Consider the following 17,128-nt stretch of genomic DNA (forward strand, 5'->3'; position numbering starts at 1 on the left):
TACAGGGCCTTTACAACCGTATTACTTTATTTATTACTCAGAGTAATTTTGTAACGTATATAGAACAACTATTCTCACATTTTCTAGATCAAGAAATTAGCATAGGGAGTTTATGGCCATACAAAATCACTGCAGTGGTCATCTAGGTCAGCAGTCCCCAGACTTTTCGGCACCAGGGAACGGTTTCGTGGAAGACAATTTTTCCACCGACTGGGGGAGGGGATGGCTTCGGGATGAAAGGCATTCCTCAGGCATTAGACGCTCATAAGGAGTGCGCAGCCTCGATCCCTCACATGCGCAGTTCACAATAGGGTTTGCCCTCCTAGGAGAATCTAATGCCGCCGCTGATCTGACAGAGGCGGAGCTCAGGCGGTACTGCTCACTGGCCCACTGCTCACCTCCTGCTGTGTGGCCCAGTTCCTAATAGGCCACAGACCAGTGCCGGTCCACAGCCTGGGGGTTGAGGACCCCGATCTAGGTTTTGTTTTGTTGTGTTTCTATCCAGCATCAACTTTTCCTTTATCATGGCAGTATTACCTGAACAATAATTCCACCTTGCTCCAGTCTCAGCTCATGTGCTTCCAATGAAGCTGATTATATACCCTTGAACTCACGGAGCAGGTGACTTAGACCCGAGCCAATAAATGCTGTACCTTTTACTGGCCATAGTGATTATTCTAAGATAAACTGCATCAGAATCTGTGAAAGTTACTAAAATTTAGTCTGGGAATGTTGGAACAAAAATTCTTGGTCAAATCTCCTGAAGAAAAGAGACAGCCCTGGGAAATGCTGGCAGCCATCTTGTAACCAGAAGAGGGCGCTAACCATGAAGTTGAGCGAAGAAAGATTCCTGTTCATTTCATTGGATACTTGACTAAGCCATTTCTATTACTGGTGTCCAGTTACATCAGCTAATACAGATTCCCTTTTTGTTGACCTCAGTTTGGGTTGGTTTCCTGTCAACTGTAGTAATTGCACAGTTAATTAGTGGCAATCTTGACACCAGATCTTCTGACTTTTAACCTAGGCTTCTTTCTACTCTACCATGCTGCCTCTGAAATTAAGATTTTTGTTCAGGATTCAAAAACACACACTCCTTGAGATCTCTTCCATATATCTTTTGCCTTCCTTCAATAGCCTATTAAATAACATTTAGAAATGCAAATCTATTATGTGGAATTCATTTGTGAGGCAGTATGCATACATGTTTGAGCATGACATTCCCTTTATGCTTGAAATAATAGTACGGGTTACGGACAAGCTAACTTCAAAACTTTCATGTTAAATAAAGTTATTGCATTTTAGCACAAACAATTCTGGATCATTTTAAATCACAAAAGCATGATATAGCACCCACCACCTGCTGCTACGTACCAGAGTTGTGGCCATGAAATTTAATTATGTTAGGTATCTGAAATTCAGAGCACGTTTAACCTAAGAAACAGTATTATAATTAATCAAAGCCTTCTTATATTAGCAAAGAAAAGCTGCTTTAATCTAAAATGTGGCTAAATATTAGAGCACAGTATTGCTACAATACTATTAAAGGTGTAAAAACACTAAAACTGAAAAAGATGGTTCTTAAGCAAGGAGGTTTGCTGGCAGAAGATGGGAAGGTAAATAAAAGTATGTGGCTATTTCAGAGGGGCTCTGGGCACTTGGCCAAGGGCTATAGTCATCAATAATTGGGTTTCACATCAAAATGGAAAACTTTTTTTCCCATGACACAAGAATAACTCTATCACTGTTCTTAAACTTCAAAACCATGCAAAGATGGAACTAAGAGAGGGAAAACACAAAAGAGATTTTCATTTGTTCTTCTAAGACACACTTCAAGTACATAGAGTCTGCTTTCAAAAAGTTACTATCTAGAAAGGCAAATATATATGTAAATCCAATGCTGTGCAGGGGTGAAGCAGAAGCTCAGCCCATGGGCTGGTGGTTCCCAAAGAAGGAGACTGAAGGAAGAGTTGAAAGACTTGATTAGGCAGAACCAGAAGCTGAAGAGGGCAACCCAGGAGGAGTGAGCTTTGTTCAAAGGCATTGAGATACCACTCAGAGAGTTGTGTCAGGGTGCTATACCTGGTTCAGTGTGAAGAGAAAGAAAAACGGAGAGACAATGTTTGAACTTTTAGACTGAAAGTCACAGAAAACCTTTAAATGATATGAAAATATGGCTTTCCTAAGGGAACCAGAAAATGGTTGGCAGAGAGTGTGTGGAGATAAGGCATTGCAAGGAGAGGAAATACATGTGTGTAAACAGATGTACAAAGAGAATAGTATGTGTGCTATAAATTAAGTTTAAGAAGCAAATAAGCAAGTGAGAATAAGTGAAGAGAATGGCACATGGAAATGTGCAAAAAGGAGGAAATGGTGAGCAGCAGACAGCACTGGTAGACAGCCTGGGCCAGGACACGGCAGTGCTATAGACCACTCAGCAGAGCTCAGGGAAAGAAAGAGCTGGTATTCGAATATGTAAGCTTTGGAAGTCAAATGTTTTTACTTAGGATTACCCTTTGTTTTACATTGGAGCTCACTGGGATCACTGTACGATACCGGAATTGCTGAAGCTGAGGAGCACAAGATTTCTGCTAGAATGGCAATGTCTCATTCCTAAAAAGGAAGAGCTCTTGCCATGGTGTGAAACACATCTTCTTTTATTATGACATTATGAAGACATGGGTAGAGAGGTAGGAGAGGCACCTGCAATACCAACCATGTATTGACCTGAGGAGATACTACATGGACTATTTCAAATGCTCCCAGGTTGGTGCTCAACAGCATCAACATTTATTCTTAGAGTCTGCATTTTTAATGGAAAACTACTGTGAATGGTAGTCCTGAAAGCAGAAAGGCCAAACCTTCCCTGGTTGTGTCGGCATGATTCTTTCCCAAGCTCATTTGCACGTTAGCGGTTTTGCTTTGCTTGGCCTTTTCCAACTTGGCAGCTCAGGAAGTAAAAATGAGGAACTCAGCAGATTTTTAAAGAGTTTTACTCCAAATGTTCTTTTAATGCTAGTATTTCTTGGACAGGGATTTCTGATGTCCTAATTAATTGTTCTTGGTGTTTCTTTAAAAGCATCCTTTAGCATTTGTGAATCTGCCCATGGCTTTTGCTCTTAATTTGCACTCACTGATATTTTCCTTTAAAGCAGGAAAGACACTTCTCTATGGCCAGGTGAAATATAAGTATATTTGGAGACACACTTGAAAATTGTTGAATTCACTAGCAACTTTGGGGCAGCAGCCTTAAGAAATGTCAACTGGCAAAAAAAAAGAAAAAAAAGAGTAGTGCTGCTCTGTCATTTCTTACTCCCCTCTGTGAGATCTGACTTTAACAATCTTTTGTTACTTCACAATACATTTTCAACTGCATTCGAAGTAATTAACACCCAGAATAGAATCTTTTTGTCACATTGAATTATCAGATATCGACTTTCCTTTGGGATATCTGACAGTTGCCCAAAATGTTGGTCTTAATCTAAAACCAAGAAGAGACCTCTGACATAGTGAAAGCCACTGAAGTGGCATTTATTAAATATAAATGGTAAGTGTCTAAAGGGGAGGTAAGGAAAGAGCACTGGCTCTCATCCCCCCACCCTAAAATCCTTCCAGTGCAAAGGGAAATTGCACTGGTACTGAGCTGAAGCTCCATCAGTTTCATCCGTCATGTGATGTTTTAAAGATGTATGCATTCCTATACAGCATTACCTTTGCATTGAGAAATAAAGAGTATTCTGACCCTTAGGTTCTGGCTCCAATCTGCCAATCTGCCCATAAATACAAGGGTTTCTATTAGTCTATTATCTGGAAAGTGACTTATATAAGGCAAAAAATTAAATGATATTGATTTGAAATGAAAAAAGCTCGTTTATATGCATTTTAGGAACCTTAAGTGAATCAACTAAATATATGCACTGAGAAAAATAAGTTACCCTATAGGTAGTATCTTGTAATAAGCTGGAAACATAAAACCCATTAATAGTATTAGAAATTAGATGCCTAATGAATTGTGCCCATTATGGAGATTTTCTGTGATAACAATTCCTTGAAAAAAGCTAGAGACTGCCTGTATCTCTGTGACATAAAAGAAAAGATATAAGTGAAAGCATATTTCACATGGTTAAAGAAACATAGGCCAAGTTCTGGTACTTACTATGTAAGGACTATGGCCACTGCATCATTCAACACACTCTCTCCAAACAAGAGTGTGTACAGGTCAAGGTCGACGTGCAGTTCATGGAAAATGGCCAGCACTGTCACTAGGAAGACACACACAAACATGCAGGTTAGCTGGGATGCAGGCATGGAGTTTTCCTTGGCTATGGTCACCACTCAAAAACATTAATTAAATGCGCATCTTCTCAAATCCAATGACTATACTAACACCAGAACTTTATTCAAAAAATATCTGATGCTTAGAGGCTTCTTTTGGCTCCCTTCTGCTCAAAGATAAAATTTGAGCTCCAAAGTACAAGTCCCCTACAATCTGCACCTCGCTTACCCTCTAGCCTCATCTCCCTCTGCCCCCTTTGCTGCCTTTCTCATGTCACACTGAACTTGCCATAATTTCCCAAACACACTGTGTAGTTTCTTAACTACCTTTGCATTTTGATTCCTTCTACTATGGCAGCAATTCCCTCCTCATCCACTTGCTACCATCCTCCTATTCCTTAAATACACACACACACACACACACACACTTCTTGCTACCAAGGACTCATTCTTTTTCGTTCTTTAAGAACCTTTCAAGTGTCCCCCTCCCAACCCTTCAACTGCCTCAGCAGAGACCTGGCTCACTCCTTTCTGGATCCCAGCATTTGGATCAAATCACTGAACTTACCACAGAAAGGACTGGGAGCTCCCTGGAAATGGGGTTCATCTTTGGACACGTGGTATTAGACCATACTCAGTAACTGCTTGATGCATGAATGACTAAATGAATGAGTGAATGAATAAATGAATAAATGTTGTTGCAATGGCCTACTCCTGTGAAGGGAGACACGGTTCCACCTGGGTCTCATTCTGTCCTGAGATCACACTCACCCATGAAGATGGACTTAATGTTCTTAAGAACAGGACAAGAGGATTTGTTTCTGGTTGCCTGCTGCATGGCCTACTACTATATGCCATGTCCTTGTATCAAGACTCTGTGAGTATATTAGGCCAGTCAATAATCACACGCTGATTATCTGTGTTCATCAAAACTATTCAATATCTTGATATTTAAAACAGTTAAGCAGAGTGTGAACAGCAATCATTAGGAAAATGATCCATTGAATTAATTGCCAAGGGGGAAAGAGGGAGGTTGAAAACAATACTGATGGCCAATGTCTAAGGCAAAGTGGGTATTTTTAATTCTGTTTTTCCTTTCCTATTTCATGGGTGGTGAGGTTAGTAACTGTGCTGTACAAAACAGTGCTACGAGGGAATAAAAGCAAGACAGTCAAGTTGAATTTGAAGGTTTTATAAGTAGGATTAAGAAGTTTGGAGCTTGTTCTTTCATAATAGAGAGTCATGAAGGGTTTTAATAAGAGAGATGACACAATCTGAACTTTGGAAATAAAGCTCAGGCAGAAGGGCAGAGGGCAGAATGGACACATGGCTGGAGGCTTTCCCAATAATTTCAGTAAGAGATGAGTTGTACCAGGACAGGAAGAGGCCCGGATTCATGCTCCCAAACTCTTACATGTTCACTGTCCTGGGTTCTAATAGACCAATGACCACTGTGCTTTGTACTTCACAAATATACCTCACTAGTTTTCATCTTCTCTGTGTACCACAAGCCCTTAGTACAGTGATGCGACATAGTAAGCCTTTAATGAGTGAACGAATAAAAGAGAACATCAAGGAAGATACAGCAGAGGTGACAGCACCCCAGAGATATTTGAGATGGAAAATTGGTGCGTGTTGGTGCTTGAGAGGCAGCAAGGAATGACTCTGGATTTTGATCTATTGTACAACATGTGACTATATTTAATAGCAATGTATTGTACACTTGAAAATTGCTGAGAGAGCAGATTTTAAGTGTTTTCAGTACAATGACAAAAGCATATGAGGTAATACATATATTAATTAGCCTGATTTAGCTATTCTGCAAGATATGCATATTTCAAAAAATTATGCTGTATACCATAATATATACAGTTCTTGTCAATTAAAAAGTTTTTTTTTAAAGAAGCTACTGCAAAATCCAAAAAAAGAAAGAAAATGCCATATGAATTGACATGACAATTGGCCAGATCCCATTTTATCAGGCATAGAATCAATTTTATTATTCTAGCTGAATAGGTCCTATTAATCATGATAGGTAAAATGGCAGAGATCTGCTTTTTACTAGCATGTAGCTGTTAACATTTGCCACAACTTTCAGACGTTGCAGGTGGTGGGAGGGAACAAGCAAACACTTCTGCTAAGTAATCTCTTTCTCCTTTTTGGATAGAGTTAAGACACTGCATCTACCCAAAACAAAAAAGTTACAATGGGGTTTGGCTAGCAACATTTTCCTTTTGCTAGTATCTTGTGGAATAAAAGTAACATTTTTTTTAACTAGAACATTCTATCATGGCCTATTGTTAACTTTAGTCTCTGTAGCTGTTCATTTGTATCAGCAAGCTCTGAAGATGACTTGCAGCCCATCTCCACTTCCATGGAGGTTTCCTAGGCCCAGGAAAAGGAATGTAAGGCCCTTACCCCACCACCCCACTTATGGAGCCTCTCTGCCCTATGGGGAAGACTCTACATCTGTCTAACGAAATCTTTGAGCTTTTAAGAGGAAAGGCTTTTAATTGAATATCCAGTTTTGTTCATAACTGCTCTGACATTCCCACAATTCCTTTTGAACAAAGAACTGAACTCCGTTTCATAAACGATGTCCCACACAAAAGAGAAAACTGTTACTTTGCACATTCTTGTCTACCCTGTGAAGAAATGGAATAGTTTTGAAATAAAGCTAGGCAGTGTGTCCTACAAGAGGGAGTATTTTGCTGGGAACACAAATGAGTCGAATAGGTGAGTCAGGAAATTAGCCACCCACTCTGCTGCTGAGCTTGGAGCTTTTAAAAAACTCATTTAATTAGCTCCCTGGCAGGGCTCAATCTTACACGCAATGTCCAAGACTCTCTGCAGCACCTCCCCAGGAGAGAATCTTTGGGACAGCTGTAGACATGCACATACCAGCTCTGCTCACACCTTGCAAGGCTGGTAAGGATAACCTAGGTCCAAGGCAGGACTAAAAGTCAATGCCCATGTAAATGAGAGTTCTTGGGACCACAAGAGGAAAACACTCTGGACATCGTGTAGATAGGAAGGGGAAAAGATGCAATCCGATTTCTTAAACCTCTGATTTTATCAGACAGTTTGGTCATTTTGTCTTTATCTTACTTTAGTTCCACTCATCTTTTAGTGGCAGATTTTCATGCTTCACTTGTGGCTTGGAGTTCCTTCTCCTCTACATACCCTCTTTTACCTGATGTTGTAGCTAGAGAAAAAGTCACTTTGTCTTTCAAATTGATAATAAAAGATATAAGCACATACGATCTTATGCTCAAGTAAATGAACATGCACATGTACACACACACACACACACCCCCCTACCTCTAGGTAAGCATAGTAGAGGAATGTGATAACTGAGAAATGCCACTGAATCCTTGGAGATCTCTGAGAAAATAATTTCAGCCATCACATGGTAAGGGTCTTTGAGGGGAATGAGTGAGGAGCCAGTGGTGTGGACTGCACTCTGAGAAGCTTTTGATAAAGGATGAAGAGAGAAAAAGCCATAACCTATGAGGTCTAAGTGAGGCTTTCTCTTAGACATCTAATTTATAGGTTGACAAGAAAAGCCAGAGGAGAGAGAGGCTGAAGACAGAGAAAAAGGATGAGAAAACTGCTGGAGCAAGGTCTGGAGAAGGCAGAACAAAACTGAAGGGCAGAAGGGGAATGTGTCTTTTCAGGAAAGTAAGATCATCTGCTGAGAGTCAGGAGAGAAACACGTGAGTTAGAGGCTACAGGAAGGTTGAAAATGTGCAGAATATCTTGGAGGCAGGTAATGCAAGTTTCGTGAAACACTGTTAGGGTCAAACATAGGATAATTCTCAATCTGTAAGAGAAAAACTGTAACACTAAAATGATATAATATTCTGATTTTTTCATCATACCAAGGGTCTTTTCCCCTACAACTCTATTATAGCATCAAAACTAATCCTTTTTCATCTCAAAGATGATAACCATACCTAGTGATAAAAATACAGATCATGACTACATGACTCCATGAGTATCTCAATGTGTTTACTCTTAGATGTTTGACAATTTTTTTTAAACTGCTGTCTTTTCAACTGACCACTTTCTCGATGCCCTTTCAGAACTTCCAAGTCTTTAGGGTGATTTAGTGACAGCCCCTTCCCTAAAATCTCCATTAGCAGCTCTATGACCCCTATTTTCTAAATGTTTTACAAGGAATTTAAATTTCAAATGATATTTTAATGTGGCAGCTCTCAGCAACCTAGCACAAGATCTGCCTAGGTCGAAGGACAACAACATACAATAGTTCCTGCCCCTGTCCTCCTAAGTTGTCATTCAGCCTTGTCAAAATGCTGGCTCTCCCTTGGAGAGTGCTCTCTATGGTTTTCTGTGCAAATCAGTATGTATGACACTTGTCCATGAAACATAGAGAATCAAAAACATCTGAAGATTTTGCAGCTGAATCGGTGTCAGGCCTGATAGGTGTAGAACCTTGGTATTCTCATAAATGAGGTAGCATTTTTCCATTTCCAAAAAATGATTATTGTGAAAATGTATTTTCTTTTTCTAAGAAGGAGGATGGAGGAGGAAATTCTCCTGTAACTTTTCCCAGTTTCCTGAAAAATTGTATGCGGTGAGATCTGAAGGAGAGGCTTTCAAAAAAGTTGTGGTATCTGGGTACAGGCTGAAATATGGGAATTATTTTGAGAATTATTAAATTCTTAGCAAAGACTCAGCAGCAAAATTGATGCACGGATTGATTTTGCCAGTCAAGCTCTGCCAGTCATAATCCTAGAATACAAGTGAAAAGACTAACCCTTCTGAGTTACATGAGAGAAACAATGCCAGATCTACAAGGCTAATGACTAGTCATTCAATTTATTTAGGTCATTCTAAATTTTAAGTTACACAAAACATCATGAGGAATTTAGCCCTAAAACTTTGCAATTTTATTTTAACCGTCAATATGCTATATCATTTTGGTACTGAGGTAATAGTGGAGAATATATGATATGCATGCACACACTTGTAGCCTTCCTCAAACAGGGTTCCTTGGGGAAAACAAGCTCTTATGCCCCAGAGCAATGGCTTCAAAGTGTGGCCCAGGGACCCCTGGAGGTTCCTGGGAACTATCCAGGAAGATCCTCAAGGTCAAAACAATTTTCACAATAACGTGAATATGTTACTTGCATTTTGTATTCTAATTCTTTCATTAGTGTACAGTGGAATTTTCCAGAGGCTACATGATGCAACAGATTGAATGCAGAAGCAAGATATGAGAATCCAGCTGTCTTCATTTGCACTACATGTTAAAGAGCTTTGCAGAAATGTGAAACAATGCCAGTCTTCTAATTTTTTTGTTTTGGAAAATAAACTTTTGGTAAAAATATGTTATTTATATTAACATGTAAATGTTTTATGATTGTTATTTTAAATAAATTAATAAAAACATGTTTTAGAATTTGTTTTAATTTCTAATATGGTAAATTTTTTTATTTATTCATTTTATTTTTTGAGACTGAGTCTCGCTCGGTTGCCCAGGCTGGAGTGCAGTGGCACAATCTCAGCTCACTGCAACCTCTGCCTCCCGGGTTCAAGTGATTCTCCTGCTTCAGCCTCCTGAATAGCTGGGACTACAGGTGCCTGCCACCAGGCCTGGATAATTTTTGAATTTTTAGTAGAGATGGAGTTTCACCATCTTGGCCAGACTGGTCTTGAACTCCTGACCTCAAAGGATCTGCCTGCCTTGGCCTCCCAAAGTGCTGGGATTACAGCATGAGCCACTGTGCCTGGCCTCTAATATGGTAAATATTGATAGATACACCTCACATAAGCAAAAACTCTTTGGGGTCTTTCCTAATTGCAAAAGGTTTTGATACCAAAAATCTTGAGAACCACTGCCCTAAGGCATTTGTTATATGTAATGAATTAACTTATTTCCTCTCTGTTGAGAATGATACTAGCTAAGCACATCCTTGAGAGAAATGAGAAAATATTCCCTCAAATCATCTTCAGTAGAGCTTAATTCTCTTGTTGAGAAGGGCTCCTGAGATCTTAGTATCTTTTGCCGTGCAATAACCAGCTGATTCTTTTGGTATACATGTAGGGGATTTCTAATAACTTTTAAATGAGGAAAATTATTCTTTTTACATTAACTCCACTGTCACATTTCTAGAACCATATTTCTGTTGCTGATATTTATATTTGTTTAAGCCTTTTTTTTTGAAATGTAAGTGCTTTGTGAGCAGAGATTTATTATGGATGTATAATAAAAACACTGACAATCCCACCTCCATCCCTTTGACTTCAAACACGGCTGAGTGGTGTTTGAGAATAATCAATTGCCTTTTTTTTTATTAAAAACCAGAAATACAATCCCTAGCAGTCACTGAGAGTAGAAAAAGGTAACCAGAAGGTCATCCAGTTTGGCATTAAGAAAACTAGGATATATTAAGACTGGAAAGGGAGAAACTGGAAAATCAATCCAGGTGGGGAATGTTTTCCATGTCTTGTATCTGGGAACTTATGGACTGAAATCTGCTGGCACTTTACCTAGTGCTTTAAAATCTTCCCCAAGGGTACCTACATCAGAGATATTCTAAATTTAACATTAGCAAAGAACATAAACATTTAACAAAGATTCAATTTTCTCACCAATGAGGTTTAATGAGCCATGGTGCAGTTTAATGGGGAATCTGTGCAACATGCCCAGTATCTGAGTGACGATGACTCACCCCTTCATACAAGCATTTTCCAATTAGGATTATCACTTCAGCATTTTTCCTTTTTAAAAATGAAAATGGTGGGCAAGGGTTTATCTACAAATCATGAAAAAACATTTAAAAAGCCCTGTGGAGTAAAAAAGCAGCAGCCATAGTTAGGAAGGGTCACCAAAAAAAATCAAACACCAAAAAAAATCAACACTTAGAGGTAAAAATATCACTGTGACCCATGAAATGTAAGAACTGTGAGGAAAGAGACATGTTTAAAAGACAACTGTGTTAGTCATGATCATGGTACACACAAAATAAGAGGGCTTTCCAAACAAATTTTTCTCTTGCTACAAAAAGATAGGAAACAAGCAGATATCTTGTACCATCACTTCCCAACCAGTGGATCAGGACACAAAGGGACATTACAGAACTGTTTCAAAGTGGAAGATGAACATTCCTGCTCCTTAAATAGATTAGAAAGTTGCCAAGGGTAAACAAGAGTAATATTGAGAAGAGTCAACACTGGGCCTGTGTGAGATACAGGGAAGAAAAAAAGACCGAAAGAGAGGGGTCATATCATAAATCCCCTATCCCTGTCATCACCCTGTGTGGTAAGCTGAAGAATGCACTCATCCTTGGAGCATATGAATATGTTGCCTTGCATGCCAAAAGGAGCTTTGCAGGTGTAATTCAGGTTATTGATAAAGTTTGGGTGTATCCCCACCCAAATCTCATCTTCAATTTTAGCTCCCATAATTCCCACATGTCAAAGAAGGGACCCTGTGGGAGGTAATTGAATCATGAGGAGCTGGTCTTTCCTGTGCTGTTCTTGTGACAGTGAGTAAGTCTCACGAGCTCTGAGGGATTCATAAAGGGAAGTTCCGGTACACAAGTTCTCTTTTGCCTGCCACCGTGTAAGACGTAACTTTGCTCTTCATTTGCTTTCCACCATGATTGTGAGGCCTTCCCAGCCATGTGGAGCTGTGAGTCTATTAAACCTCTTTCCTTTGTACATTAGCTGGCCTTGGGTATATCTTTATCAGCAGCGTGAGAACAGACTAATACAGTTATGGATCTGAAAATAGGCAGATCATTTTAGATTATGTGGGCAGGTCCAACCTAATCACTGGAGCTCTTAAAAGCAGAAAAATTTATTAGGCTATAGTCAGAGAGATGTAGCTGAAGAGACATGAAACAAAGGGAAAGTTGGGAAGATCCCAAGTGTGAGAAGGATCCAACACACTGTTCTTGGCTCTGAGATGTGGGGGATCACTTGCAAGAGCCAGAGAGAGAGAAACCTCTTGGAGCCAAGCGTGACCTCAACTTTCAGCCCCAAGGAAACAGAGACCTTGGTCTTCTAATGGGAAGAAACTGCATTCTTTCAACAACCTGAACCTAGAGCTTCCTGCTGAGAGTCCTACCAGTCAGTAGGTTGATTTTCGCCTTGTGAGACTCTGATCTAAGAACCCAATTGAGCCAACCTGGACTTCTGACCTACGGAACTGTGAGGCAATACATTTGTGCTGTCTTAATCAGCTAAGTTTGTGGTAATTTCTCATAGCAGTTCTAGCAAACAAATACACTCTGCTCCCCTCTTACAATAAGAATGACAAAACAGTGGGCAGACCAAGCTCCCAGACATTTGGTTTTTCAATATATGAGTTAATGAGTGGAGATGTGGCTAGAATGTCCTCTTAGCTATAGCACAGCTCTCCCTCCCCTTACCCTACCACTGACAGGAAAGAAGTAAGCCACTTAAACAAATCCATGTTTTAGATTATGCTTAGCAAGGAAAAACCTGGACCAATGACAAGGCTGTAGATTTTCAAATATGTGTGCCTATGAGGTCCTCTGTTGCTGACGTAATTTTCCATGTGTGTCCCTCTTGGTGCCATTGTCACACACCACAGATCACTCATTTACTCAGAATGCACCATTTTGTACCTCATCAAATCACTTTATTTGCCAGTTTTTACCCTATCTGGGCTACACTGTTGAGTGCAATCACTATGAAGAATTGGTGATGAGATGGGAATGGTGAAGTCCAAACTAGGATGGAAGGTTAACAAACCGGGCAAGCCAAGTCTGAGGGGAGCAAGCCAAAAGTCATAAAGCAGTTCTCACCATAGAAGCAAACAATGGCCATTTTAATTTTCTTCTTCAGCTTTTTTGTATTTTCTAAAATTTCTACAATAAATGTGCACATTTTTAGAATTAGAAAAGACAGCAACCTACTTATGAAACTGGTAAAACTTAACAACAACATAAAGCATGGAACTCAGAGTCTCTTCCCCAAGGCCCTGGATGCTGTCTGTGAGGACCCAGCCTTCCTCAGGATTTCTCCCTGGGTTTCCACACTGCTCGACCCCACTGTGGCACCTGGCACTGTGAATCCTTCCTGTCTCTCCAAGTGCTCTCCTCCTTTGTTTTGAGGAGACTAGCCCCTTGTGATTTTCCTTCAACACCTCCAGATTTTCTTCACTCTCCTTTGTAAACCCATCCCTTTAATACAGGTGTTGCCCAGGAAAACATCTCCAGTCCCCTTCTCACTCCATAAACTCGACTTGAGTAATTTCATCAACATCTGGTGATGTCAATCTCTAGTCCATACCTTCCTCTATTTTTAGTAGAGACAGGGTTTCCTTATGTTGGCCAGGCTGGTCTCGAACTCCTGACCTCAAATGATCCACCCACCTCAGCCTCCCAAAGTGCTGGGATTACAGGTGTAAGCCACTGTGCCCGGCCTCCTCTTTCTCAGCTATAGACTCCCATAGCCAACCACTGCCAAGACAACTCCTGTTGGAGTTGTTCTACCTGAAAAACTACTTATCAAGCACCTGCTGTGTGCCTGGCACTGGGCATGGATGTCTTACAGATTCCCTACCCACTAACTAGCCTCAGCAACTCTGCTGCTCTTGTACTTGAATTACAATCTCAAGGAGTGGAACCATCACTGACCCACAAACCTTATGTTTGTATTTTTTAGTGGTGTGATTTATCTTAGTTACAATTGAAAAATCTCCAGCTTTAGAGAATATAATATTAAGAGGCAAGCCACATTTTGTAGTTCAGTGTTTTACAAGGTCAGGCAAGGAGAGAAAAAGAAACCAGTTTCAGAAATGTTCTATTGTACTAGATACTGCAGCATAAACTAGCTCTGTCATTTCTGAAATTTTAGCCCTACAGTAATCCTTTCTGGACTGAAAAATAATATACAAACGAAGAAGTTCAGTTGCAGATAAAATACTTATATGAAAGTAGCATTTTGAGATTGTTTCAAGATGGCCGAATAGGAACAGCTCCAGTCTCCAGCTCCCAGTGAGAGTGATGCAGAAGACAGGTGATTTCTGCATTTCCAACTGAGGTACTGGGTTCATCTCACTGGGACTTGTTGGACAGTGGGTGCAGCCCATGGAGTGTGAGCTGAAGCAGGGCGGGGCATGGCCTCACCCGGGAAGCACAAGAGGTCAGGGAATTCCCTTTCCTAGTCAAGGGAAGCCATGAGAGATGGTACCTGGAAACTTGGGACACTCGTGCCCTAATACTGTGCTTTTCCAAAGGTCTTAGCAAATGGTACTCCAGGAGATTATATCCTGTGCCTGGCTCGGTAGGTCCCACGCCCACGGAGCCTTGCTCACTGCTAGCACAGCAGTCTGAGATCAAATTGCGAGGTGGCAGCCAGGCTGGGGGAGGGGCGTCTGCCATTGCTGAGGCTTGACTAGGTAAACAAAGCAGCCGGGAAGCTCGAACTGGGTGGAGCCCACCACAGCTGAAGGAGGCCTGCATGCCTCTGTAGACTCCACCTCTGGGGGCAGCGCATAGCTGAACAAAAGGCAGCAGAAACTTCCACAGACTTAAACGTCCCTGTCTGACAGCTTTGAAGACAGCAGTGGTTCTCCCAGCACAGAGTTTGAGATCTGAGAACTGAAAGACTGCCTCCTCAAGTGGGTCCCTGACCCCCGAGTAGCCTAACTGGGAGACACCTCCCAGTAGGGGCTGACTGACACCTCATACAGCCAGGTGCCCCTCTGAGACGAAGCTTCCAGAGGAAGGATCAGGTAGCAACTTTGGCTGTTCTGCAATATTTGCTGTTCTGCAGCCTCCTCTGGTGATACCCAGGCAAACAGGGTCTGGAGTGGACCTCCAGCAAACACCAACAGACCTGCAGCTGAGGGTCCTGACTGTTAGAAGGAAAACTAACAGACAGAAAGGAATAGCATCAACACCAACAAAAAGGACATCCACACAAAAACCCCATTTGTAGGTCACCATCATCAAAGACCAAAGGTAGATAAAACCACAAAGATGGGGAGAAACCAGAGCAGAAAAGCTGAAATTTCTTAAAATCAGAGCACTTCTTCTCCTCCAAAGGATTGCAGCTTCTCGCCAACAACGGAACAAAGCTGGATGGAGAATGATTTTGACAGTTGATAGAAGTAGGCTTCAGAAGATCGGTAATAACATATTTCTCTGAGCTAAAGGAGGATGTTTGAACCCATCGCGAAGAAGTTAAAAACCTTGAAAAAAGATTAGACAAATGGCTAACTAGAATAACCAGTGTAGAGAAGACCTTAAATGACCTGATGGAGCTGAAAACCATGGCCTGAGAACTACGTGACACATGCACAAGTTTCAGTAGCCGATTCGATCAAGTGGAAGAAAGGGTATCAGTGATTGAAGATCAAATGAATGAAATGAAGTGAGAAGAGAAGTTTAGAGAAAAAAGAGTAAAAAGAAATGAACAAAGCCTCCAAGAAATACAGGAAACTCATATGGGATTATGTGAAAAGACCAAATCTACGTTTGACTGGTGTACCTGAAAGTGATGGGGAGAATGGAACCAACTTGGAAAACAATCTTCAGGATATTATCCAGGAGAACTTCCCCAACCTAGCAAGGCAGGCCAACATTCAAATTCAGGAAATACAGAGAACGCCACAAAGATACTCCTTGAGAAGACCAACCCCGAGATGCATAATTGTCAGATTCACCAAGGTTGAAATGAAAGAAAAAATATTAAGGGCAGCCAGAGAGAAAGCTCAGGTTACCCACAAAGGGAAGCCCATCAGACTAACAGCGGATCTCTCGGCAGAAACTCTACAAGCCAGAATAGAGTGGGGGCCAATATTCAACTGTCTTAAAGAAAAGAATTTTCAACCCAGAATCTCATATCCAGCCACACCAAGCTTCATAAGTGAAGGAGAAATAAAATCCTTTTCAGACAAGCAAATGCTGAGAGATTTTGTCACCACCAAGCCTGCCTTACAAGAGCTCCTGAAGGAAGCACTAAACATGGAAAGGAACAACTGGTACAAGCCACTGCAAAAACATGCCAAATTATAAAGACCATCGATGCTAGGAAGAAACTGCATCCACTAATGGGCAAAATAACCAGCTAACATCATACTGACAGGATCAAATTCACACATAACAATATTAACCTTAAATGTAAATGGGCTAAATGCTCCAATTAAAAGACACAGACTGGCAAACTGGATAAAGAGTCAAGACCCATCAGTGTGCTGTATTCAGGAGACCCATCTCATGTGCAGAGACACACATAGGCTCAAAATAAAAGGATGGAGGAAGATCTACCTCCTCCATACCCTCCATACCTCAAATGGAAAATAAAACAAGACAAAAAGCAGGGGTTGCAATCCTAGTCTCTGATAAAACAGACTTTAAACCAACAAAGATCAAAAGAGACAAAGAAGGCCATTATGTAATGGTAAAGGGATCAATTCAAGAAGAAGAGCTAACTAACCTAAATATATATGCACCCAATAGAGGAGCACCCAGCTTCATAAAGCAAGTCCTTAGAGACCTACAAAGAGACTTAGACTCCCACACAATAATAATGGGAGACTTTAACACCCCACTGTCAACATTAGACAGATCAACAAGACAGAAAGTTAACAAGGATATCAAGGACTTGAAATCAGCTCTGCACCAAGTGGACCTAATAGACATCTACAGAAATCTCCACCCGAAATCAACAGAATATACATTCTTCTCAGCACCACATCACACTTATTCCAAAATTGACCACATAGTTGGAAGTAAAGCACTCCTCAGCAAATGTAAAAGAACAGAAATTATAACAAACTGTTTCTTAGACCATAGTGCAATCAAATTAGAACTCAGCATTAAGAAACTTACTCAAAACCACTCAACTA

The 17,128-nt window shown here is 40.7% G+C and overlaps 1 protein-coding gene across 1 annotated transcript in view; it reads right to left on the reverse strand.

The window, feature by feature from the left end:
- SLC9A9 (solute carrier family 9 member A9) overlaps nucleotides 1–17,128 on the reverse strand; it is a 591,760-nt gene that overhangs the window by 391,961 nt on the left and 182,671 nt on the right. Inside the window, exon 6 of the mRNA XM_054481518.2 lies at nucleotides 4,157–4,262. Within this exon, the coding sequence (XP_054337493.1) occupies nucleotides 4,157–4,262 (106 nt within the window). The remainder of the gene's footprint in view (nucleotides 1–4,156; nucleotides 4,263–17,128) is intronic.

This window comes from Pongo pygmaeus, chromosome 2 (genome assembly GCF_028885625.2).
Source record: "Pongo pygmaeus isolate AG05252 chromosome 2, NHGRI_mPonPyg2-v2.0_pri, whole genome shotgun sequence".
Classification (NCBI taxonomy): Eukaryota; Metazoa; Chordata; class Mammalia; order Primates; family Hominidae; genus Pongo; species Pongo pygmaeus.